Source organism: Puma concolor, chromosome C1 (genome assembly GCF_028749965.1).
Source record: "Puma concolor isolate L17-30 chromosome C1, mPumCon1.1.hap2, whole genome shotgun sequence".
Lineage (NCBI taxonomy): Eukaryota > Metazoa > Chordata > Mammalia > Carnivora > Felidae > Puma > Puma concolor.
Window position 1 is genome coordinate 79888431 of NC_141674.1, and position 25459 is coordinate 79913889.

The window sequence follows — 25459 nt, forward strand, 5'->3', positions numbered from 1 at the left end:
TTGGTGAAGATAAACAAGCAGCAGGTATGGTATGTCCGATGTTGTAAAGTAAAGGAAAAAGTCAATCGGGAAGGGAGATAAGAAGTGCCTGGGAAGGGATGAGGGCCGTTCGTTGCAACAGGGTGATCAGGAGGGTGTCATGAGAAGATGACATTTAGGCAGACCCGAAGCAAGTAAAGTGACAGAATAAAACAAAGCAGAAAATTCACGTCTAGGGAGTCTGACCCCTCCCCACCCCCAGCAAGGGGAGGAGGGAGTTTGGTCCACATCTAGGAGCCTGGTGGATGGGGAGGAGAGGTCCACACGTTGGTGGAGGCCAGGCGCTGTGGAATCAGAGACCTGAGTGTGGTTCTGGGCACAGCACTCGCTGGAGAGCCTGTAGCAAAGTCAGGTCAGTGTCTCACGTCACAAAGTTATAGGGAGAATTATATATTTGCATACACAATATATGCAAAGCACTAGTACAGTGCCGAGAACACAGTAGGTGCTCAAATATTATTAACTACGAGGATGCTGATCTCTACTGTGTTGCCAAAGGAAAATCTCTACTGTGTTGCAGATGTTCCTGTGGCCAGACTGCCTGGCTGTGCATTCTGGCTCTACTGAGTGACTTTGAACCAGGTACATAATCTCTTTGTGGCTCAGTTACATCACCTGTGGGACAGGGATAGTATCACCTACACAGTAGCTATGAAGATTTAAAGGAGTAGAGTGTCAGCTACAGCTACCTTATTGTCACAGTGTTCAGTTATACAACCTGAAATGATGTATGACTGAAAATTTACACTCACTGTAAGTGGTAAACAAATTTTGTGATCACAAAAAAGAGAAGGACGGTGGTGACAGTCATCAGTTTTATAAACTTTGACATTTTTTCCAGGATATCCCAACATTGGAACAGTTAGAATAGCACGCTACCATGGTTACTTTAAAATTCCATCTTGGCCTTAAAAATTCGTTTTCACACAGAAATTGCACTTCTTGGAATGGGGCCTGAGGAAATAATTACAGTGATAAACACAGTCATTATCTTACAGGGTGCTGGTGAGGGTGCCCACTAAATAGCAGAGCACCATACGATGGACACACATACAGTGTAGAATGGTTTTAAAACGATTTTATAACAGCAGAAAACTCCCAGGATATGTCAGTAAATGAAGACAGTGGGCTGCAAAAGTATATGCAGTATCATCTCACACTTGCAAAGCCTCGTAGGAGGCTTTATATCAAAATGTTCACAGTGGTTACCTCCAGGTTGGAGAATTATGGGTGAGAGCTTTTAATTTTCTTTGTTTTACTCCCTGCATTTTCTACAATCAATTTTAAACTAAAAACAAAAAGTTAGAATAAGGATTATTTCTTTGATAGTGCTGAGGTATCTGCTACATGAAAAAAAACTATCACCATGTGATGCCCTCCACACCCCCCCCCCGCCCCTTTTCTGTCATGTTGTCCTGGGTAAATGACTGGCTAGATCAGCTTCCAATAAAAACCCAAGAGAAATTCTACACCTTAATTCTGGACTTATATTTTTTCAATTTCTAAACTGTTTAGCAAAAACCCCACATTATTCACAGCTATCACCCAAATGATAGTCACACAGAGAACATCCTAGGCCAGGACGCTGTGGTCACTGGTATAATTCCTCTACCTGCCATCTCCAGGACAGGGGTCCAGGTAGGGGAGGGCTGGAGGGTAAATGGTTGCTGGCCCCACTAGGGTACTGGTGGCCCTGCTGCTCTGTGCCACTTGCCCTGATGATACTCTCTCTTCACCTGAAATTAAAGTACTGTCTTAAAAGAGAAGCAGGTTCAAAGGGTATGAGGCAGCCGGCAGCCGGCCATGAGTTCAATTATCTGAACCACAGGCTGGCCCCTCACCTCTCGGGGTCATCACCCTGCCGCCACTGCCTCCTGCCCGCTCCGGGTCTGTGGACCACAGGAACACCTGCCTTTCCTCCATCCCCTTCCCGGGCAGGTGGAGATGTACTGTGGGTTCCTGACCTCAGTTCTTCCCGGCGATCTCCTGGGAGACAGGCCCAAGTTCGGTTTCTGTGGGCTAGGGTGTTCTATCTGTTTGGCTAAACTGGGGCCGACTCTGACATGGCGTTGGAGGGTAAGCCGGAAGGGTTCTCAGCGTGCTGGTGTTTGAGAACGGCGGGGCGCGCCCTGGCAGGAAGAGAGCGGGTACCTGGCGGGGGATGCGTCCATGGTACCAGGCGTGGCTGCGCAGGTCTTCGCCGCTCAGCAGCAGCTCCTCCTCCAGCTCCTTCTTCAGCCTCTCAGGGGTCCTGTCCATGACGTGCCTCTCCTTGGAGAACTGCAACACAGGGGCAGCGGTGACCTCCCACCCTGCCCAGGTCGGCCAGGCCAGCCGGCTGGAGAGGCCCTCCCGCCCGCACTTGGCCGCTTGGCTAACCAACCCAGGATATGCCAGAAGCCCTGTTCAGGTAGGGGAGCCTGGATAATGATTACAATTAGCTGTGACCTTTCACTTCTCCAGCTGCAAGAATGTAGCGAAATTTTCACCTACACACCGGGACTGTGATGGGAGAGGGGGCCAAGATGTTCCTTTTATCAGTCGGCTCAGGTAGCAAAGACAAGGGGAGCTGGGCATTGGGCACCAGAGAGACATGTGCGGGGAAGGAGGCACAAACGAGCCCTGAGAGCTTCCTCGTTGTGCTTGGGAACCATCCTCCCACAGAGCTGGGAAGGACAGCAGTCCTCAACTGGCTCACAGCTCTGAGCCCGCAGGACACTGCTGCCCAAAGCGCAGTCCCCAGGCTGAGAGGGGCGGCCCTGAATTCTTTGCTACTGGCAAACTTCAATTCAGGAACTGAGTTAGCCTTTAGAAACTTTTAGAGCAATCGGACAGAAGAATTTTATGTCTCTCAAATCTAATAACGGAAGTCTGACTTTGGGTTGTTGTATGTCTTTTTCATTTCATTTTTCTAATATTTCATTTTTACGACAGGCTGGAAATTGAAACCTAAAAAAAACTGGTCCCTCGCCTCGGATAGTTTGAGAATCACTGATCTAGGTCACTGCGCAGTGGCCAGGACAGGAAGTCTGGGTGGGCAACACTGCCTCCAGGTCTAATTTAGAGTCCACGCCTACTTTCAACACGTGAACTGAACTTGGACACCTGCCCAGTTCCCAGCAAAACCCGGCTCAGGGATCACTGACTGAAGGTCATGGGAGCAGGAAAACCATGTCCCTTATGTTCTCCCAAGTTCCCCAGCTTGGCCTCAAAAGGATCACCCAATTATCTTCATCACGCGCTCTGCACCTTAGCAAAGGAAGAGGCCCAAATCCTTCTCCATCCAAGAAAAAGGAAACAGACTTGGGATTTTACACCCAGATTCTTATCCTCAAGTCTCTGTGAGCACGTTGGCCTAGGACGGCCCTGGCTGCAGGATGCAGGGCCGCTCTCAAAGTGGGGCTCTGGTTTACTAATTGCTTCCTTCTCCCACTCTCCTCCTCACAGCGCAGACACCTGCATCAAAGAGATGCCAACGCTGGCTGACCTAGATGCCCGCAGGCATTAGCAGTGATGTTTGCCATCGATCATTAATTATGTACGGGTACATGTGAAGACAGCTCACTGGAAAGACTTGAGTACAGAATGCAGATTGTCAACCAGGCCACATCTACTGGTAGTTTATTGTCTGTCTTGCTTCCCAGTAGATGTCAAGTTTCATGAGAGCAGAAACCCATCTGCCTTCTTCCCTACTGCCCTCCAGCAATGCCTGAACATATTAGGCACTCCACGTTCACCGAATGAGCAAATACCCCAAGGTGAGGCCTGTCTGGGCCTTCTCTTAGTTATGGAGCTTTTCCTCTTCAAATTATTTGAAGCTCCCTATCAGCTGAGCATGTGGCCACACAACTAAAGGATGTCATTCCTCAACTTCCCTCTCTTAATGTAGGCACGTGGCCACATGACCACATTCTGACCAAGGGAAGGTACAATGCCGCTTGGTGGGACTTCTAAACTGGAGAGGCAGCACCGTCTGGGACCTGAGGAGGGAGCCACGTCCTTCAAATGCGGGAGCAGAAGCCCCAGTGGGGTCAACACAACAGTCCCAGATTGCCCACCCCCAGGTCTTCCTTGTGATCTTCTGTCTCGTTTAAGCCTGTTAGTTTGGTTGCTCCTGTCACTGGTAGCTGAACTAAAATCCTAACCGATACTGTGACCCTAGCCTCTCTTGAGCCCCCCCGACAGTCTTTTTACATCTAGCCTAAATCCTTGTGCTGTGCCTGGGCCCACTTCTTCTTGGCCTGAGCTCTGAAAACGTGGTCACCAGTAGCCATACCCTCTGTGTCACCCTCCGCTGAAACTGCACTCACCCAGATCCAATAAGCTGTTCCCATATTTCTCTTTACATTCTCCTTCCTTCCTGATGTCCAATACCCAGACCACTTCCCGTTACCCCCTCTCTCCTTAGCATCGTTCATAAACAGCAAGATTTCTTAGCATTTTATAAACAAATCCTTCGCTCCAGATTTTGAGATAATCCTGCTTTACATTTGTTACCAAAAATATAAACTCTGCTATCTTGTTACTTCTACTCTAATTCCTTAGAGGAAAACCACAGTTGTGGTTCTTCCCCCTGCTGTGGACTGTGGAGATGGGGCATGACAGGGCATTACACGCAAGTACTGAGGGAGGAGAGGAAAGGAGGCCAGTAAGACTGACCCTCCCTGGAGACGGAACACCAGACTTCAAACACTATGCCCTTAAGCTCTTGCATAATTTGTGAAAAGTTAGGAGTTTACACAATTGACTGGATTCATGGTTTGGGGGTGGGGAGAGGGTGGGAGATAAGGAGGGTAGGAGAGGGAGGGATGGAGGGAGACAGATCCAGAGCTAGCAAACAATCTCAAGGGGTCTTCATCTCAAGCCAGTGACAGCTGTTTCTACTACATTACAAAGAGCCAGGTTGGCTTCTGGGAGCTTCTGCCTCAGCAGATGCTGTGGGTACCATGTCTCAAACGGCTAGCTGAACAAGGCAATTCAAAAATCACCCCCATATGCCCATCCTCATGATTATTTGCGGGGGGGGCGGTGAATGCCTTCTAAAAATTTCACAACTCTTTTTAGTCACACAGATTACTGCAAATTTTATTATTTTTCCTAAGGGCCTATATTTTATGAGACTTGCCCTTACCAGCTATGATTGTGCCACTATATAGGAGTACTGTTATACTCATGGTTGGTGAGAGGTGACCATGTAGGAAAATCTGGCAAAATGTATCCATTTGTATATTTGAGAACACCGTGACTGATATTTGTGCTCCTTGGGGACCAAGAATGGTATTCTTCAGGGCGCCTGAGTGGCTTGGTTGGTTGAGCATCCGACTCTTGGTTTCAGCTCAGGTCATGATCTCATAGTTTGTGAGATGGAGCCCCACATCGGGCTGTGCACTGACAGCTCAGAGCCTGCTTGGGATTCTCCCTCCCTCTCTCTCTGCTCCTCCCTGGCTCATGAGCACTCTCTTTCTCAAAAAAAAATAGGCTTTAGATAGAAAGAAAGAAAGAAAGAAAGAAAGAAAGAAAGAAAGAAAGAAAGAAAGAAAGAAAGAAAGAGAGAGAGAGAGAGAGAGAGAAAGAAAGAAAGAAAGAAAGAAAGAAAGAAAGAAAGAAAGACAGACAGACATTCGTGCTTCACAGGAAAGGTCACCAACCATGGGAGTGGGACATTTGGCAGAATTCTGTCAATTTGCCCCAAACAACCAGAACATGTACCAACAGTGTACCCTTCCACTTAACTGCTGCCATCTGGAGGAAAGATGAGGTTCTGCCCCGAAATGCAGCCATTTCAGTTAAGTTTCTGGGTCTTTGGGGCCACAAAATAAACTCTAGCAATTTAGGGTAACACAGGAGTACCTCTGCCCTTGGCAATGGTTTTACCCCATCGGTGTGGCCACCCCTTTGAAGTTCTGACTGATTCCACTTGTGACCCAAGGATCCTCCTGGCCTGCCTTAGATTACATTCTGAGCAAAGTCCAAAAGAGATAAGTTCCTGCTCACACACAGTCACATGCATTGCTATCTCACGCACGGCCCAGCATTATGCATCATAGAGGGGCCGGAAGAATAAGTACAGGTCCCAGTAATCCAGTGGTTTCCAATCTTGGGAAAGTACAGCCAAGCACATCATACTAATCTGTCCCAGTTCCTATAGCCTTTTCTCCCAGTTTATACTTTCCAGCTCTTTCACATTCGTTTCTGCAGACGTCTTCTGAATTCAGTGTGCCTCAAAGACTGGCTGGACCCAAGTCATTCTCAAGTTTTCTGTTAGCATGGGATAGCGGGCATCTGTGACACAGGGCATTGTGACACCCCAGAGCAAGTACAATATATCTGGGCTCTCTCAGACAGTTTCCACTGAATGGAAATGCAGCACTCACTGGCCCTTTGGATTTTATGTTCTTCCACCAGCAAGAAAACTCCTGAATGATCAGTATCTCACAAAGATGCTATAAAAGTTATAAACAACCACATCATAGTAACACGACTTTTTCTCCATGCTCAGATTCTCTAGCTATTCACCCCTGAATTTGAACTTCATTCCTAGAAGGCAGGTCTGATTCTTTGTTTCCAGAGCTTCTTATCTTAAGGAAAGGAGGTGGCAGAGGCTTGGCCCTGACTCGAGTTTTTCTGCTCCAGCGGGGGCTCCGGATCCCTCCATCCTGAGCTCCACCCTACACAGTAGCTGGGGTGTACCCTCCAGAGAAAGAGACGCTCCCGGGTTTGGTTCAAGAACATTCTGCCCATGAGCTTTGCCAGGTTCATTCGAGCCACCACGTCCACCCACGGCCGCCACGAGAGAAAGACGCAGGCAGGTCCCATGTCTCCTGCTCTGTGGCTTGCCTGAATTGCACCCACCAGAAATTTGAAGGGTTCTTTTGGGGGGACTCAGGGTATAAGAAAAGGTGCTATGTACACAAATTAAGTAGTAATTTGAGCAGTAAAGAAAGGGAGGGAAGCTTAGTAACTACTATATCATGGTTTCCCACTCACATGGCTCCACTTCTAAAATTTCGTGTTCTCTCAGCCATTAGTTCTGGGGTCTGGGGTGAGGCGGGTAAACTGATAACTCAGGCAAATGCAGGGGGTGGAGGAGGCCCACGCTTGTCCACCCAAATTCAAGTTTAGTTACAAAATTCCTAAGTTACCATAATTGTTGCTTTTCAGGGGAATCTGAGTCTAGCTACATCTTCCTTACTGCCAGCATTTTAATAACTCTGATGTCAACAGATGTTACAGCACGGTGTTTAAGCATAGCCGGCCCTCGCCCTCCATCTACAGGCCACTGGCCGCTGACCGGCTGTGTGGTTTTGCTTAAATAACTTTACTGCTCTGCAGAAGCCTCAGGCTCCCGGTCTGCAGAGATGGGGCTAACAGTTTGTGATGGGGTGTTAGTAAGGATGAAAGGGATCCATATCCGTAAAGCACTTAGAACATAACCCAGGACACAGCACTGTTACCTGTTATGACAGACATATGAGAATGCTACTCATCTGGTTATATAAAAGGGACAGTTCACATCAGAGGTGTTTTCAGTCTGGTGCATGGATGTATAGGGGTTGGGGGTTTGGGAGGGAAGCAGTGAAGGAAAACAGCCGGCTGCCTGCATGAATGTCCACGGGCTGCCTCGCACAGCCCGCCTGCCCCAGTACCTCTGGTCCGGTTACAAGGCCAGAACCAGTCCCAGCTTGCTGCAGCCAGCTCCGAAAATCATGCCTATCACTCTGAATCTGGAATGAACGTCTCTGCGGCCCCACACAGCCCCAGCAAGTCTGTTCTTGACAGGCTGGAATAGCCAGAGCCCGGGAGATGGTTGGAAAACATATTCTGGACGTGCTGAGCCAGTTCCACAGACGTGCTGGGAACCTTGATTAACACGGAAACCCAAATTTCAACAGTTTTCCCAGAAAGAGAAAGCTGTTCCAGCCCAGGAGGAAAGGAGCCCAGGGTCTCTTCTCCCAGGGGCTGCCTGACATTAGAGCCTGCATTTCAAATCAGGCACAACAATAGGACCCTGCCTCTTCGGAGGAGGTCTGTGTTCTTAAGCTTGGGGACGAGGGAGGGTGTGCATGCAGTAAATTGTGGGAAAACCCCAGAGAAGGCACGACACTTATTTGTATGTAGGAGACAGTGGAGAGGATTAGAAAAAGATGTCATCTGCATTATAATTAATATTTATTTTACTCTGTCCCTCTAAGAAAACCTTCCCGGTTCCCACAGAATTTTAAATTGTGCAAATCACCAGGAAAGATCCTGTCCCTAGTCCCAGGGGCTAAAGGTAGAAAGGGAAAGACTGGAAAAGCACCATTTCATGGCCATTAGCAATCGTGACCAAGCAATCTGCCAAACTAATTGCCAGCGGGGGATGACACCCTGGTCCCTACCCTTAGGAAGGCACAGTCTCTTGGACGACCACACACAGAGAAACGGTTTAAACTCATCCCTGAGCTCTGGAGAAGCACTGCCTGGATCTTATCCCTGCCTTCCTGCTCTGGAGCCTGGCTGAGTTACTCTGCCTCGCTGTCCTTAGGTTTTCCCCTGTCAAAATGAGAAAAGTCACTGAAGCCCCATGCCGTGGGAGGGGCCGGGGGGGGGGGGTGTAGGATGAGAGCATGGGGGGGGGTGGGATCAGGATCGGACCCTGAAGATAAAACCTGAGAAGAGGAAGGATATTTGGGGCATTTGAGCTAAGAGCAGCTGGGTTTGGTCAGATGGAGGTTCTGGTTGAGGAGGTCTGAGGCAGGCAGAGGTTTTACACACACACACACACACACACACACACACACACACACACACACTCCATCTTTTCTCCAAGCATGTGGTTCAGACCCCACCTTCCTGGGCATCGTGGCTGACTGGCTGACCCAGCTAGAGTTAGTCCCAGGATTTTTCTAAGTGGAACTGAATGAAGAAGACTGAATGAATGAAAACGTCATGAGGCTAGAAGCATAGTGGTGCTACACCTCATGCTGACCCACCATGTGGAGCCAATTGGGTGGAGAATGAAATGAGTGTGCAAGGAGAAGAGGATCAGGAGATGGAAGGTGGGTCCCAGTGGTGCACACATCCCTAAGCCCCAGCTGACTCCATTAACCAGCAAAATCCCCTTGTGACCTAAGCTAGTTTGCTCTGGACTCTTGTCACATGTGCCAAAGGAGTCCTGATCCAGGAGGGCAGGATTGGATAGAGGGGAGTAGGACACTGGAGGCTGAGGGACTAAACCTTCACACTCCAGATGGAGAGAGTGTCACTGAAAATCTCTGGCTAGGAAGGCAACAGGTAAAAAAAAAAAAAAAAAAAAAAGATGCTTTTAGACAGAGTAATCCAGGTGCAGTAGGCAGAATGGCCAGGCCGGGGCTGGGGGCACAAGGCCAGTTCTGAGACTTGTGAAGTGTGCAGATGATGGACAAATCTCTATCGCAAGCCCGTATGGTGGGTGCCAAGGCAGGGAAACTGACCAGAATCCATTCTAGAACTTGGATGTCAGTATGAATAAATAGAATTCATCTCTGCAAAGCTTGTTTCTCTCCCCCTTTCCTAGTCACTGGCACCTCCTCTGTCCTCATCACCCAAACTCACCCAAACCCAAACCCTCAACACTGGCTTCTATCAGTCAAGAAATTCCTGATTCTATCCCTTACCGACACCCACTCTGATTCCGACTGAGATTGCTCTGTTCTGTTCTCCCAGAACTTCTGCAATGGCCTCGTAACAATCTCCCTACCCTCATCTCTGGTCATACACTCTGCACTTACATGCCGCAGACTATCCCACACTCCTGGCTTGGAGACCTTAGTCAAGGGGTGCCCTAGCAAGGGCTGACATGAGATCCAGAGTCTTTCTTAGCACCCCCACAAAAAACTTGATGGGCTCCTATGCCTGGTTTTTACTCTCCCAGGGCTCAGACCTGGTTCATGAGGGACACGGACCCTTTCATGCCCTATCCTCCCAGACCCCTCAGCTTTGAATGGCTTTCATTTAACCCCAGTGAAGTGAACCACCACCTTTGCCACATACGGACACCGCATACCGGGATCCAGGTCTGAATTTGCTAGAAGGCCCAGTTCACAAGGGCTATGGATGGATGCCTATGTGAGGACCCCTTGTGGATATCTGCAAAATAACTGGTAGAGGCTTGACGGTGGGGGAGACGGGCCAGGGCACTGCTGTTTTGCAGTGGGGGTCTGTGAATCAGCAGCGACATACCTGCAGAGGTTCTAACGACGCAGGGGCTGGAGCCCAGGCTGGGCAATGGGGAGAAGAGGGAGGGGAGTTGGATGAGGCAGGCAGGGGCCTTGAAGGCCAAACTAAGCCAATCTGTTTTTATCTAAGCGGGGCAGGGAATCCACTAATGAATGCTGGGCAATGAGGCAGTATGGTCCGCGGGACACAAGCTCTTTGAGGACAGAGGCCACGCCATATTTCCCTTTGGCTCCCAGAGCCTAGCCTCGTGCCTGGCACACAGCGGGTGCCCCGTAAACACTTACTGACTGGAGCCAAGCTTGCCTTCTTACCCTCTGTGTGGCAGCTTCCTGCCACTGGGTGGGGAGAAAAAGAACATTTGGAGGTTGCTCAAGAACAGGGAATCTTGGCCATCTTTCTAGACTTCGCTTAACTTGTTTCTGTATGCACCAAGCGAGTAAGAGTTCTCACTTCGCAGGACGACCTGATCTAAGGCACATAGAGCACCCGGCACCAGCACCGTGCCTGGCACACAGCGGGCATTCGCTGGAAACAATGTAGAATCTGAACACCCTTTCAAAGAGGACTCTCGGCTGCAAAAATAGTAAGTTACTTCACTAAAGAGTTAAAAAAAAAAAAAGAATTATAAAATCCATCAGAAGGTTTTAGAGGTATCTGGCCTTTGAGAATTTAGTTCTAATGGAACAAAAAAGCTAGGAGTTGGAACAACCAATTTCTATTCATGCACAGGTTATTCTTTATTTCAGTTCTAAGTTGATAGTTTGGGGGTTTTGAATAGTGTTGAACAGTGGTTCCATCTGTGCATGTGACACTGACCACACGTGAGAAGGCACTTTCCCTGGTGGCAAGCACTTTGCAGGCCTGTATTAGCAAGTGCTCCTGGCTAGCTCCAGCTGCCTCAGCTGTCCACAGTACACGGGACAGAGTGGCAGTGTGAGTGTGCAAGAAATTGTCACGTGCACAAGACTGAGAAGTCCTGGTACAGAGATTATGTGTCCTTCAGGGCCTTGGATGTTTAGTCAAGGATGTTTTTTGTTGAATTTTTAAAACTGAGCTGATTTTCTAGCCATCCATTCTATGATCAAGGCTGGCAATTAACTTGCTTGAAATAAAAAAAAAGAGGGAAGGGGGCATCCGGGTGGCTCAGTCGGTTAAGGGTATGACTCTGGATTTCGGCTCAGGTCATGATCTCATGATTTGTGAGATCGAGCCCCAGGTCATTCTCTGTGCTGACAGTGTGGAGCCTGCTTGGGATTCTCTCTCTCCCTCTCTCTCTGCCCCTCCCCTCTGCTCACACATGTGTGCACTCTCTCTCTCTCAAAATAAACTGAAAAAAGAAGAAAAGGAAAAAGGAAGAAGGAAATCTGTGCATGAAAAGAAGGCAAGGGGGAGAGAAAATGAAGAGAGAGGGAGGGGGAGGGAGCAAGCTTCTGGGCTATTCTATCCCAGTCAGGAGTGTCAGGCCACAGCACCCAGCATGCTACCGGTTCTCAAAAGCTTCCTTTCTTCTGCCCTGGATGGTTTATTCAGTTGAGGGAGAGGTCAACAACAGTCCAGGCCTCTGATCAAGTGGCACCAAACCACTGCTCAGGTCACAGTTTTCTAGAAATCTCATCCAGATGATCACAACCAAAATTGTAAGTGCGACTGACGTTGTAGAGCATCATACCAAATTGGTCTATTTTCTGAGCGAAGACCGTGTCCTCCTGCGAGCTGGTGGGAAACCCCTCAGGAACGTGCCTTGAACAGCCACCAGGTGACCCAGGCTGGGACCATGCAGGAGTCCAAAACGACAGACCCTCATCTCGAACCCAGCCTGTGCTGCCTTGGAACCTGCATCATTGCAATCCCTAACAAAACCTGAACGTACAAGGACAAAGAGCTCCCACTTGGAAAAAAACATACACTGGATAACCATTGCGCAGAGCCTTCTGAAGTCTTTCTAAGTCTGCGACAGGACCACCTTGCAAGTAAATCTGCCTAACAATGAGATTCTTTGAAGATGTCAGAAACTCTGCCCCTTCAAGTCCCTGCCCTGTGTTGAACTGCAAGCAGTGGACTAGTTTATAACCAAATTCCAAAGTATATCAAGGGCTTGTAGAGATCCAGTTGGTATTTTTACCATTGAACACCTGCATAAATTGATCATGAACCCACAAGATGAATAAATCCCAATCACTTCTGCCACTCTTAACCCTGCCCACAGGCCGAAAAATGAAAATCCAGTTCTCCCCAAGCTTTAAGCCCAGCAACATTTTGCAGGCTCCCTCAGATGTTTTCATCTGAGGTACAAGGGCAGGAGAGAAGGTAGCGTTTGAAGATAGTTAACCTTCAAGCCTCCATGTGAAACAATTTGTATACTGGCTTCTCTGCCACCTTTTATTGACACTCACTGGCCTTATGGCTTGCCTAAAAATGTTTTATTATTACTCCAAAGGTAAATGAAGAAGGGCTTCAATTTATGGATGCAACTTTTCCTACTGGGTGCCAGGCTAGACAAATACAACTTCCGTGCTAATAACTGTAATTAAAGCCAAAAGCTTTAGTTATTAAATAAACCATTAACTTTGTAAATAAAAGTCCCAAGAGGGAAAAAACATGTCAAATTAAAATTTTGAATATCCTATTGGGTAGATAAAAGCCAATGGTGGCACGGGCAACTGGGCATTTTGGCCTGGTCCCCCCTGCAGGAGGACACACAAGTGGCCTGGCCGTGGGCTCCAGTACACAAACAGCACAGTGGCATTACATCTAAGCAGGTGCCCTTCTTACATGGCAGAGAAAATTTCCATACTGATTGCAACGGATGCCTGGTGGATGGCAATCAAGTATCCCGAGGAAAGGTGCCTTATTCGAATTCATACCAAGGTGCTCTCTGGCTAGAAGGGAGAGACCCTGAGCACCTTTTAAGTGTTGGGCTGTTGACAGTGGGGACCTCTGGTCTCACTTGGGTCCTGTGCCTCGGAGCCTGCTCCTTTCAATCCTCACATTAAAGCTCAGCACAGCAGGCTCTGTAGGCAGTTCTGTCCACACACACTACACCCTCTCGGCTAAAGTGCTGCACAAATAGCCAGGAGGTTACTTTTAAATCAAGAGTCTGATAGCCACTGGAACACGGGGCCTCCTATTACCTCACCTTCTTGGCCAAAGTTCTGCAGGAACAATCAGGAGGTCAGTTGCAAATCAAGAGCTTGATAGTCACTGGAACACTGTGCCACCGATTAAACCCGAAGGCCTACTGAGCGCCCACTGTGCTACTCGGTGTCCTGGACTAGGTCTGACGGGAGACGCAGACGCGAGAAAGAACAGCTCCATGGCCTGACAGGGGTTACGGCCGCTTCGAGGGGACAAGACATCTTTAGAGAACGTACAGCAAACAGCCACAAGCAGTTTTGCCGAAGGTCTCGGAGTTCTCTATCCTATCTGAAGTCAGCGAGGGCTTCTGGCCCCTTCCGAGAAAGGAATCGGTAGCAAAGATACCTCATAAAATTTCAGTGAGTTTTAGCATTCTGAAACACTTCAATTAATTTGATGTTAATTTTAAGTACCTTGATGACATACTTTCTCCGTTCCAAATCCTAGAAAGAATCTCATCTTCAGAAAAGATTCTGCAGATGGGTTTTGATGCCATTTTACCATTTTATAATTAAACCTGCATAATTTATCACACTCAACACCAGATTTTTACTCCAGTGCCATTAAAAACAGATTTGCAATTTGCTATTAAATTAAGATGCTTCATTTTCCTACTACCTGTGATTTTTCTTTTCACAGACAAATGATCATACGAGGGCCATCAGACCCTAGCACAGACAGGAAACTGACATCAAAATCCCTCAAGAGCCCAAATCCAAGAGATTTCATTTTATTCATTATCAAACCTTATCAAGTATTACAAAAAGAGGCTCATAAACCATAAATAGGAAAAATGAAGAGAACATCTGTGGAACTCCTTGTTTATCAAGGTTCTAAGAAGTTTCCAATAACATTTGGCTTTCCATGTGTGTGAATGAAAAAGACTAGTTTAATTTTACATTATGCACACTGGAGTCTTACCACAGCCCACGCCCTAGGCGTAGCAGTAGCTTTATCCCCCCAGGCTTACCTAATTGCATTAGGATTATTCTGATCGGTGTGCACAGCTCCCCTACATGTTCAATCCCTGTTACCTTTTATCACCCATCATTCTCTAGGCAAGGTCTCTACGCCTTTCCATCTCGCAGGATCATGAAGTTCCTGCTTTTGATGCCTAGCTTTATTTTGATGGAACACCAAGGGACTGAAAATTATTTTTCACAGGAGACCGATCAGTCTAAAAACTGCAGGAGGAATTGGAAGTTGGACTGAATGCAGCACACCCAACACCAACCCTCGCGGCTGTTCCCCTTCACAATAGTTACCTACACATGCGAGAAACTGCTCAACATGCTCATTACACTGTAAGAGCTCCTTTCCCAGCTACCTGCCTTGGTGGCTTTGCCCATCATGTTTCTACCCTCTTGACAAAGCATGATTTACCCATGGACTCACTCAGTGCTCAGCTCCAAGGGGGTCTCATCTTTCCCTGGGAAAAGATAAACTGAAACACAAATGAGATTTTCAACAAGCCATTTGTAGCCATTTGTTAGCCTCTTGCCCTGAAAGCTCTGGGGGTACCTTCCCCTCTAGATCTAATTTAGATGATGACTTCCTAGAGCAGCCTGCGGAGGGGCAACATCCAAATCATCCCCACGAGGCAGCCCTGTTTTCTGATTCCTCCCAACGAGAAATCAGATTGCCACACTTAGGATGAAGGCTGAAAGTCCTTGCTTGCACCTAACCATTTAGTGGGTCAGTGGAATAAAAGGCTTCAAATGAAAAGTTGAGTACTAGGCGACCTATGCCACCCCCTCTGTAAACTGCTTTGCTCCCGTGAACCATGTCCTCAACTTCCGATACCACTTCTCTCTCTCACTAGGTTGGCACACAGGCTAAATGAGATAATGCAAGTGAAATATTAATCACTGGGTCTGGCAGCGAGATTTCATTCCATGAGAGCAGTGCTTTGTTAACATCTATGGGGAAAGGATAAACAAGACTAACCCTGGCTAATAGGGCAGACCCCAAGATGAGGGTTTGAAGACCAGCTGACCAAAGTTCAGAATGTGAGGAGCTCCAAACCGGAAATCTCTCCCACTGGTCATTCAACCTTTTTAATTCATCTTAACCCAAATTACGAGTGATCTGGTGGAAAATAGCTGTTCACCAAAATAGATGCCCTATTTGCTCTTCAATAAGAATATCAGAAAATCATGGCGCCTGGGTCGGTTAAGCATCCGACTCGATTCTGGCTCAGGTCATGATCTCACGGTTTGTGGGTTTGAGCCCCACGTGAGGCTCCATGCTGACAGAGTAGAGTCTGCTTAGGATCCTCTCTCTCTCTCCCTCTCTCTTTGCTCCTCCCCTGCTCACAAGCATGTTCTCTCTCAAAAATAAATAGATAAACTTGAAGAATATCAGAAAATCAAAACCAATTTAATTCAAATATAGTTGACCCTCAAACAGCACAGGTTAGAACTGTGTAGGTCCACTTATATGCAGATTTTGGGGGGCAAATATCATACAGTACTGTAAATGTATTTTCTCTTATGGTTTTTTTAATAACATTTTTTCTCTAGCTTACTTTATTGTAAGGACACACTGTATAATACATATAACACATAAAATATGCATTAATTGACTGTTTACGTTAGGCTCCCAGTCAACAGTAGGCTGTTGGCAGTTAATTTATGTGGACTTTACACAGGGGATTGTTCAGGGTCAACTGTACCATCCTTCTATTTTGTTGTTTTTAGAGAGGGAGAGAGAGCATGTGGGAGAGAGCACATGCGTAAGGGGGAGTGGGGAGTAGGGAGAGAGAGAGAGAGAATATGAGAGAATATCTTAAGCGGGCTCCACACTCAGTGCACAGCCTGACTCGGGGCTTGATCCCATGACCCTAGGATCATGACCTGAGCCAAAATCAAGAGTCGGACATTCAACCGACTGAGCCACCCAGGCGCCCCTGTACCATCCTTTTCTTAATTCATCTTGAATGAATGGGACAATGAATGAATAAACAAAATGCATCATGGCTGAAAGACACTAGGAGATCTAACTGGAAAGAAAAACAAGAAATGCCAAACACACACAGAGGAAAATCCAAAGAGTCAGAAACCCTTCCAGCGTGGGGTGTAGAATAGATGACTTTCCAAATTCTCTCTCTCCAAAAACATACCATGACTAATAACTGTCTCAGACATCTGCTTTGGGGTAAAGCAATCGTATGTCAGGGCTAAGTACACAGTAGGTTCTCAGTTAAACCAAACAATTCATCACAAGATGGGTTTTGGCCAAGCATTGACTCTACCACTTCCAACACAGAACTCACACGTCACTTTATTATTCTTATCTTTTTGGATGTTTATTTATTTTTGAGAGCAAGAGAAACAGAGCGTGAGCAGGGGAGGGGCAGAGAGAAAGGGAGACACAGAATCCACAACAGGCTCCAGGCACCCAGGCACAGAGCCTGATACAGGGCTCGAAGTCACGAACCACTGAGATCATGGCCTGAACCAAAGTCAGACGCTTAACTGACTGCGCCACCCAGGGGCCCCGACACACATCACTTTAAAGGTTTATTTTTCCAAGAGGAGCTCAAAGCACTTGACACCCACATATCTCGTTTAACAAGCTTTTGAGAAACACAATCACCATGCCAGATGTCATGGCAGAAACAGGAAAATAGCAGCTGAACTTGAGAGGAACAAGACACCTAAAAACAATACAACTCAGATTCATCGGACATGAATATGTACGATGCTCCCGGAGTTATATAGGCAGGAAGAAGATTTAGATCTCACAAGAGTCAACATCACCAAGGCCCTGAATGTTCATGATTTGCTCAGACTTAGAGAATATTAGTTAGAATCCAAGTCTCCCAAAGTATATATAGCACTGGAAATGTTTAGTCCGTATAGAGCAGACCTAAAGGAAACATGAGGGCTATGTGGAAATAGCTGAAGGCTTGGGCTACTGCCATGCCTAGATGATGGTCAAACAGACTTGGTTCAACTCCCTAAGGAAACTCATCCAGCATCACCCCCTACCCTCCCCCACATACTGTTTTATTTCTAGGTGTTCACTCATACCAACCAATTTGGTCTCAAAACAGACATGCCTACAATAATGGGAGGAAAAAATGCACCTGAAGGGCTGTCATGCCCATTTAACTGCAGAATAAGGTAGACACTGCAGGTACACAGATTTTGACTCAAAGCAAAGAGAGACCTTCTAGCAATTAGAGTTGTTCACATGTGGGAATGTAGCACCTTAAGGGCACAGTACACACCTCATGTCTAGAAAGGTCAAACATAAAGGTGAAATCACGTCCTATGAAGAAGTAGGGCAGGAAGACCAGTTAGGAAGCACAGTGCTGGTGGCAGAGTCAGGGAGCAAGAGGCAGATGAGAGCAATGTTGAGGAGTAAAATCTTAAGACATCTTGAGATGTGGAAAATGAATGGGAGAAGAGACACCAGAGCTCCTGGAAGATGCTGAGCCACCAACTCCCAACACAGAAGCACAGAGGGGGCAGGTTTGTGGAAGAGGACGCACAGCCTAAGATGCCCCTGCCCTGTCTGGATGGAGTGGCTCACCAGGCCGCGGGATCCAGGGGCTGTGAGAGAAGGGCTGGACTGGGCACGCACTGGGGAATCCTCAGAATGTGGGGTAGCCTATCTCAACTGCCACCTAAGAGATGGGGGGTCGAGGGCATATCAGAAGGGTTTTTAAGAGGCAGGCTAGAAAGAGAAACTGAAGATAATGTCTTAATGCCTTAATCCTAAGACATAATCCTAATGTCTTAATCCTTTGAGAATAAATACCATATACTGGGTAGTTGAAACCGCAAACATGTACTTCTCCCAGTTCTGGACGCAAGTCCCGGAGCAAGGTGCTGGCAGGTTCAGTGCCTGGTCTGCTTCCGAGTTCTAGATAGCTCTCTTCTCACTGTGTCCTCACACAGCAGAGGGGCAGGAGAGCACTCTTTTGTAAGAGCACTAATCCCATTCATAAGGGCTCCACCTACCACCTCCTAATATAGCACACCCGAGGTTAGGATTTCAACATGAATTTGGGGGTGGGGGGGACACAAAGATTCAGTCTCTAGCAATAGGGTGGGAGCTCAGGAAGGGATCCTGGGAAAGATCCAGGAGAACAAGTAGAGTGCGGTGTCCTGGCGGTCAAGACTTTCAGGAAGGAAGAGCCAATAATGCCAAGTGCAGCAGAGTCCCAATAAAATCAGAATTGGACGGCATCCACCAGACTTGGCAAGGCTGCCGGTGGGGTGAAGGAGGCAGAGTGGCCACCGGGAAGTGAGAAAAACAGAGACCGTGTTAATCAGTTTTTGGGTGGAGGAAGACAGGGACCAAGAAATGAAGACATGGAAATAAGCAGTATTTTTAGAATGGGAAAGACTGGAGCATGCGTACAAACTCAGAGGAAAGTGTTGGTGGAGAGGGACAGACTGAAGGTCTCTGAGGAGAGGCCAATGGAGAGAAGTCTATGCAGAGGAGGTGGTCATGGGCACAGGTGGCAGGGCCAGCCTTGGTCAGGACACTTCATCCTCGGAGGAAGTGAGGATCTGGAGCTGGATATAGTTGTGGCTTGTGGGGGTAGTAGTGGGGACGGAAAAATATTGTGCCCGATGGTCTTAACTGCTACTGTGAAGAAACAAGATCCCGCGAGTGTGCAAAAAGGGCCAAAGGAGAAGGTGGAGGGAGGCAGACCCCAGGGGGCTGAGCAGGGACAAGCCGAGCCGATGGGAGGCTTCGAGGACGTGGGCCTGAGCTGGGGGAGGCGCTCCTCAAGCTCATGCTGCCCGCAAAAGGACCGAGCCCAGACCTCCCCCCGCTCCCCACCCACACTGTTCACTGGCTCCCACTGCCCTGCACAATCCGCTCACCCACCACCTCTCTTTCCTCTGCTCTCAGCTTCGGCCAGGCGTCCCTCCAGGGTGTGATGCCCGCTCTCTTGCCTGTGCCCTCTGCCCGCTGCTGCTTTAGGAGCCGTTCAGTGTTACCTCCTCCGGGAAGTTCCCTGACCCGGGGCTGCATTAACACCTCTGCCCAGGGTCTCACAACACGCCGGGTGTCACGCCTGCCCTGCACCTCCCATGCACGTTGGAGAGAGAGCTGCTTGCACTTTCATCTCCCCACCAGACATGGGAGCTCCTTCAGGGCAGGAGCTTGGACGGCCCCCCAGCCCCCAGCAGGCCCTCGTATACAGGCAGGGCGTGGGGGGCGGGGAGGTAGGTAGGAGGCTGGCTCACGGGTCTCTCAAATTCCATCTTATTAAGAAACTAGGATTCTAGCTTGTTGGTTGTCTGTGTGTAACTGCTTTTGTAAAAGCACACGTGTTTCAGAGTGGACACTGGGGAGAGTTGTTCTCTATACAAACTAAAAGACTGATCATAGTTCTTTCATAAGCCAGAAAAATAAGCCATGACATTCTCATGGCCAGAGCCAGATTCCAACAGTAGCCCCTGGGGCTGTGGACACGCACTGGAAATCCAGATGAGGACAGAGATGCCGCAGTCCAAACCCACGAGGCGCTCCTCCCCTCCCCTCCCCTGCCAGGACAGCCCGAGTTTCCTCTGCTGGCCTGGAGACATCCAAAATATGCATCAGCTAAACGGCCCCAGAGTGGTCTCTAACGTCTTCAAACACAGCTACAGAGCCCTGGGCCTTCCACATACCCCAGACCCCTCACATGGTGTAGCAGGAAGGCCTCTGTGGCCCCAGCATGCAGACTCTCCAGCGCTCTCCCCAGTGTTTGGCACAGGCCCGCTTCTCTGTCGTCCTGGAGGTGCTGAACCCACTAACAGAATTTTCCCAGGGTCCCAGTCTCATTTCTGCTTCCCACCCACGTTTCTCCAACAAAAACAAGGCCTCGGCCAGGATCCAAGCTCCGGGGTCTGCGGAGAGGGGGTGCCGGGACCCAGCCTCTGTCAGCCATATCCTCCCTTCCTCTGATGCTGAAACCAGATCCCACAAGCTCCCAGATGCCAATGGAATGCATTTAGGTCTCTTTAAAAAAAAGCTGTGCTAGGCTTATTTTGGAGGGCAGGAGAGATAAATGAGCAACTAGCAGCCGCCCTGAGGAGGGGCTGAGTCACTTGGAAAGACACTTCCCGAGTGCCTTTTTCCACTTTGCACAGCTCGTGCTGATGGTGCATCAGCCCCACTGACTAAGGCAACCCAGGCCATCATCAACACCAGGATGGAAGACAAGTGCCCAAGCTGTCACGAGAGCAAACACACCATGGGACTGGCCACAGGGAAGGCAAGCAGGACCTTGGCTCTACCACATTCACTCTGACATAGGAAAGCAGTTTCTAATGCAAACAAGTTCCAGGAATCCAACCGTCTAGGGATGGGCAGATGGGACACCCCAGGCTGTAAATGTGCATTCAGAGAGCTCCCAATACTTTTTCTAGGGGCATGGGAAATGACCAAAAGCAAAAACAAAAGCTAAGAGTAGCAACGGCTCAATTCAAGCTCTTCCTGCTATAGAGCACTTGATGGCTGCAAAGACGATCACATCTATGCGTGGGAAAGTATATGCTTAAATTCCACCGCCTTCTAACCATGACTTCTCATTGCCAAGACCAATGCCACCGGACTCAGTGACTGGTTAGCCGAGACTAAACAACTCATTTATGTACCGTGTCTATGCTCCAACCTCTCTGTTTAGGCTCCTTCAGAAACACAGCGATTCTGCACTTGCAAGGGAACTCCCACCTCTTAGATTCCCCTGGAGTGAAAATCACACAGACCTTCCCTCAGGAGTGGCCATTGGTAAAGAGGCAAATTTCAGCTCCTTTCCCCCGGCCTCCACACAAGAAAAATCAGAGACACAGGGACCAGAGTGGCGGTTTGTTCTTATTGCCAGTTCCAGAAATGGGATCGATTGTGCTTCTCACCAAATTCTTTCTGTGGTTCATGAGGGACCTAAAGGTGGTCTCACCCCGTCTGTAGGAGGATTACCTATTCTCTGAAAATTACCTCTGCACGCCCCAACCCCCGAAGCCTCTCCTGAAAACTGGGGTTCACACTATTCTTCCCCAACTGCATTGTAAACTGAAGTATTAATGTGCACACTGTCTTCTTGTTTTAGGTTTCAATGGTCTTAATGTGGTATCATAGAAGGGACATTGAAGGGCTTGAAGCCAGACAACCTGGTTTCTATCCTTGGTGCTCCATTGAATGATTCTGGGTAAGCAGTTTCTCCTCTGGGGGAAGGGGTAAACTATCACCCCGCCAACTCAAAGCACTCGTTTTGAGACTCCAGGAGGACAACTCACTTGTGTTCCTTGTGAAGGAACTCAGACCCTGGAAAGTCTTTTGGAAACATAATGAGATGACACTATGATCTAATGCTCCTGTGGTAAGTCCTTCAAAGCAGGGGCTCTCCCTCAACGGTCACTTTCCACCCCACCCTCCCGGTAGAGTGCTTACGCATGGATGGGCTATTACATTCAATGTTCAGGGACTTTTGGACTTGAACATGCCTCAGTAATGCTATGGATCGGTAATATCTTCACTCCAAACTCTTTTTCACCGGGCATAAGCAAAATAGCCTTTCCTTTTCTCACCCAAGACCCACTGGTCTTTTGTGAAATGGCTGCCTTCTGTGAACCCCTTCAGGGATGTTAAGGTTGTGACCCTCAACATGGCTGGAACATCTCGTCTCTGGCCTCAACTCCACTGGGGCCAGAAAGGATTGCATATCCTTGATTCTCCTCTCCATTCTTGGCCCCCTATTTCACTCTTTTCCAGGGCCTTAGTATGCAAGTCCACACAAGGCCCCTAAATACATTCTAAATTCCATCAAATCTCTGCAAGTAAGATTTTATTCCCTCAAAGCACCAGCGTGATTGGTCTCCTATGTAATGAAGGAGCTTTTATATTTTTAGTTTTCTTCCCATACAACAAACACTATTAATAACATTCTAGTTTCTCCAGAGATGATATGGATTAGACCAAATGGAAAGTTACCATGGCTACCAGAGTGTTATTTTTGGTATGAGAAATTCACGCCAAGGGAAGCAGCATACACGGTCAAGAACTGGAGCTTTATTTCCGCTTTGCTATCAGGCAATCAATCCCAATGTAATTTTGCAACCCTAATTGCAACAGAAACTAATTATGAGTGGCAAGACCCGAAAACCCTAATTAAAGTAGGAGTCAATAAAATAAAGCGATGCGGCATTATCACCGGGGCAACTCTGGCGGAAAGCGCAGGAGGTAACCGCCCAAGCAAAACAGGACGGGAAGCACACTTCGAGGTTCAGTGGGGAGCCCTAAGTTGGGTCTGAAAGTGTCAGTTTCTGGTGAGTGAGCACATCAGGTCCCTTCCACAAAGATGCACCAAACTGGGAGCGAGGTGGGAAGCCTTGGGTAGAAAGGAGATGTTTCTACCATCAGTCAACCACCAGGAGTGGCAGTCACAGGGAGGCCAGGGAGGGAGAGCTGAAGAATGGCTAAATCAGGCTCACCCCATGTAATACTGTGGCCTTTCTGTGCAGGCCTCCGAGGACATAACTGCAAAGGAACTGGGGCATCCAAGCAGAATCTCATCACTTGGGCCCAGATATTTATGGGCTATTTCCTCACATATGAACCCTGAGCGGCACTTTTCTGAATTAGCAGAAGTTGGCTTCTGGAAGGACTTCTATTAGAGTGAAAACCTACTGCCAATCCCTGAAGTGTATGGTCCCTTTGGGACCTCCTGGTCTATCTTTGACAGCTTTAAAATACTGTTAATGGCATGACTTCATCCACCCGACGCTAGAACGATCCATATTTAGGCCAGAAACCACATGGTCCTCATATCACCCCACTGGACTCCAGGATAGAAAAGGGCTCTTAAATCAGGGAGGAAACACTTTTAACCGATGATTAATTACTCACCCCCGCCCCCGAATTCCTTGACAAAGACAAAAACAAACTTTGCTAGATGGTTAGAAAGCTACTCGGAACACTCCAACAGGGCAGTAAAATCAGAAGAAGCCTACCCTCCTCTCCCGCAGGGTATATTATTTCTACAAAGGGCTCTTTCTCCCTTTAATAGGTTTTCCTGTTAGGTTTGCCTGAGAAATCTTCTCTTTCAAGCATTATTAAAAAGAAGGAAGCGGAACATCATAACCCTGCACTAAATAAGTCAGTCCCTCAGGAGACGGAGCTCCAACATCTGGGTGGGAAGAATGTCACGAGAGCTTCGGATTCCTACTTCCCAAGAATAAATGAGGTCTGTAGTCAAGCTAGGACCGACAGGATTTCTTCCACGGCGCACAAACCCACGAATCAATGAGAACCTATATTAATCTTCATTCCTAGTGTTGTCACAGGCAGGCAACACAGAACACAAGTCTTGTCTTGAATTAGTCAAATGAGGTTCTTTGAATATTTTCGTCAAAATAGTGCACTGACATATTACGCAAAACCTTTGGCACTTGTGTCTCGTAACCAAGGTTCAAAATGGGAGTAGTAAAGAAAAGGCAGTTCCAAATGCCGAAATGTTTTGGAACCCGGCTGAGACTTGCAAGGAGTGGTCTGGTGGTTTCTGCATGTTATATACGTTATTGACATAATGGACTAGCAGGTTCAGCAGAGAGAGAGGGGCTCAGCCACCTCACGCTCGCTGCCAACAAGGGAAGAGAGACACAAAGAGAGAAAGAAGAAAAATAGCTCCGTCTTACTGAGTTACTTTGGTATAGGATGTCAGCCCAAAGAGACTGAAAGTGTCTTGAAAAACACAGCTTCATCCCAAAACACAGACTAGGACCTCCTTCTGTGCAGCTGGATTCTGCTTCTAGGGGAGGCGGTTCACTAGGGGCTTAGCAGGGTCTACCGACCAAAGAAAGCACCTCTGTTTTTACAGCCAGCAGGCTGTAAACTTTTTCTGGTGCCTTTTAGAAGACTAACGCTTTCAAGGCCCCTAAAAGAATCTCCAACGCACCTTATCTCAAAACTGCACCTACCTTGGCTCCAAGGAAAGACTTGCGGTGATAGAAGCAGCACAGGGCTGCCGAGAGGGCGTGGAAAGCATTGCATTCCTTAGGCATCTTTCAGTGTCCAGTCCCTGGACCACACACTTTCTTTAGGGTTAAAAGAAATGGGGCTTGGGCGTCGGAGCCCTGGCCCCACGGCGGCAGCAGCTTCGCTGCTGCTGCCCGCAATCCCGTGGCCGGTCCGGTCGGGGGAGTGAGCCACTCCTTCTCCCAGGCCAGGCTGGGACTCTTCCCCTCCGCTGAAGCCAATACGATCCACTCGCTCAATTCTGGCAGGCTGGTGTCCAGCCTGCCATGCACACAGTGCCAGAAATTCTCATGTGACCAGACTTGCTTTCTGATGAAATTCTAACCTCTCTTAGAAGAGGCTTTGGGCTTTAGCTGTCCCCTCAGTTTAGAGACCCAGCAGAAATCATTATCCCCCTCAGGCAGCGTGTCCTTTCTAGGGCTCTAGGGCAGCAGGCAGTCTGCTCCTAGAGGCTTCATCTGTTTGCCTGTCACCCTACCAGCTAAGGGTTAAGGAAGCATGCATCACACCACCTTGTGATTAGACAGAGGCTCCTTTGAGAAAAGGACCTAAAGGTGACTGGGGTGTGACTTTCCTTTAGGACCAATCCTACAAGTCCTAAGAAATGTGGGCAGGGTCCCTGGCCCCACTGTCCCACCCCACCCGCAGTACTATTTATTTTTAATTAGAATGCTCCTGGCAGGTAGCTTGCAGCTGATAACGTTGGCATAGCCATCACTGTGGGCAAAGCAATACTGTCTTCCGGTGTTTAATTAGCAAATCTGTTAGCAAACACCCCAAGCGTCCCATGCCCTCCCACCTGGCCGAGTGGTCTGTTGAGAGGATGGGGGACAGGCTATGTACCTGCTTCTGATCCTCCCCACTATTTGTCTCATTTCCCTCCTTCACTTGGAAAACTCTGTTTGAATTGTCCTCTCTGCCTAACCCAGATCCAGGACTTGGACCGTGAGGCCCATGCAGTACACGCAGCCAAGCCATCCTCCTGTGCTAAGAGGCCTTTGCCCCCAGGGAGAGCCTCCTATGACCTTCGGGGGAAAGTAATCACCTCCCTTCTAGCATTCCAGTTACAGTGGATGCTCAACAATGTTTTTTGTTTGTTTTTTGT

The 25459-nt window shown here is 48.2% G+C and overlaps 1 protein-coding gene across 5 annotated transcripts in view; it reads right to left on the reverse strand.

Annotated features, from left to right (window-relative positions):
- BCAR3 (BCAR3 adaptor protein, NSP family member) overlaps positions 1–25459 on the reverse strand; it is a 136966-nt gene that overhangs the window by 29903 nt on the left and 81604 nt on the right. For 4 of the 5 annotated variants that reach the window (XM_086717583.1, XM_086717585.1, XM_086717582.1 and 1 more), the window contains exon 4: positions 2191–2319. In XM_086717583.1, coding sequence (XP_086573709.1) covers positions 2191–2319 — 129 coding nt within the window. Of the gene's footprint in view, positions 1–2190; positions 2320–24296; positions 24912–25459 lie in introns of those variants that run through there. The other variant, XM_025934883.2, reaches the window with a different exon arrangement.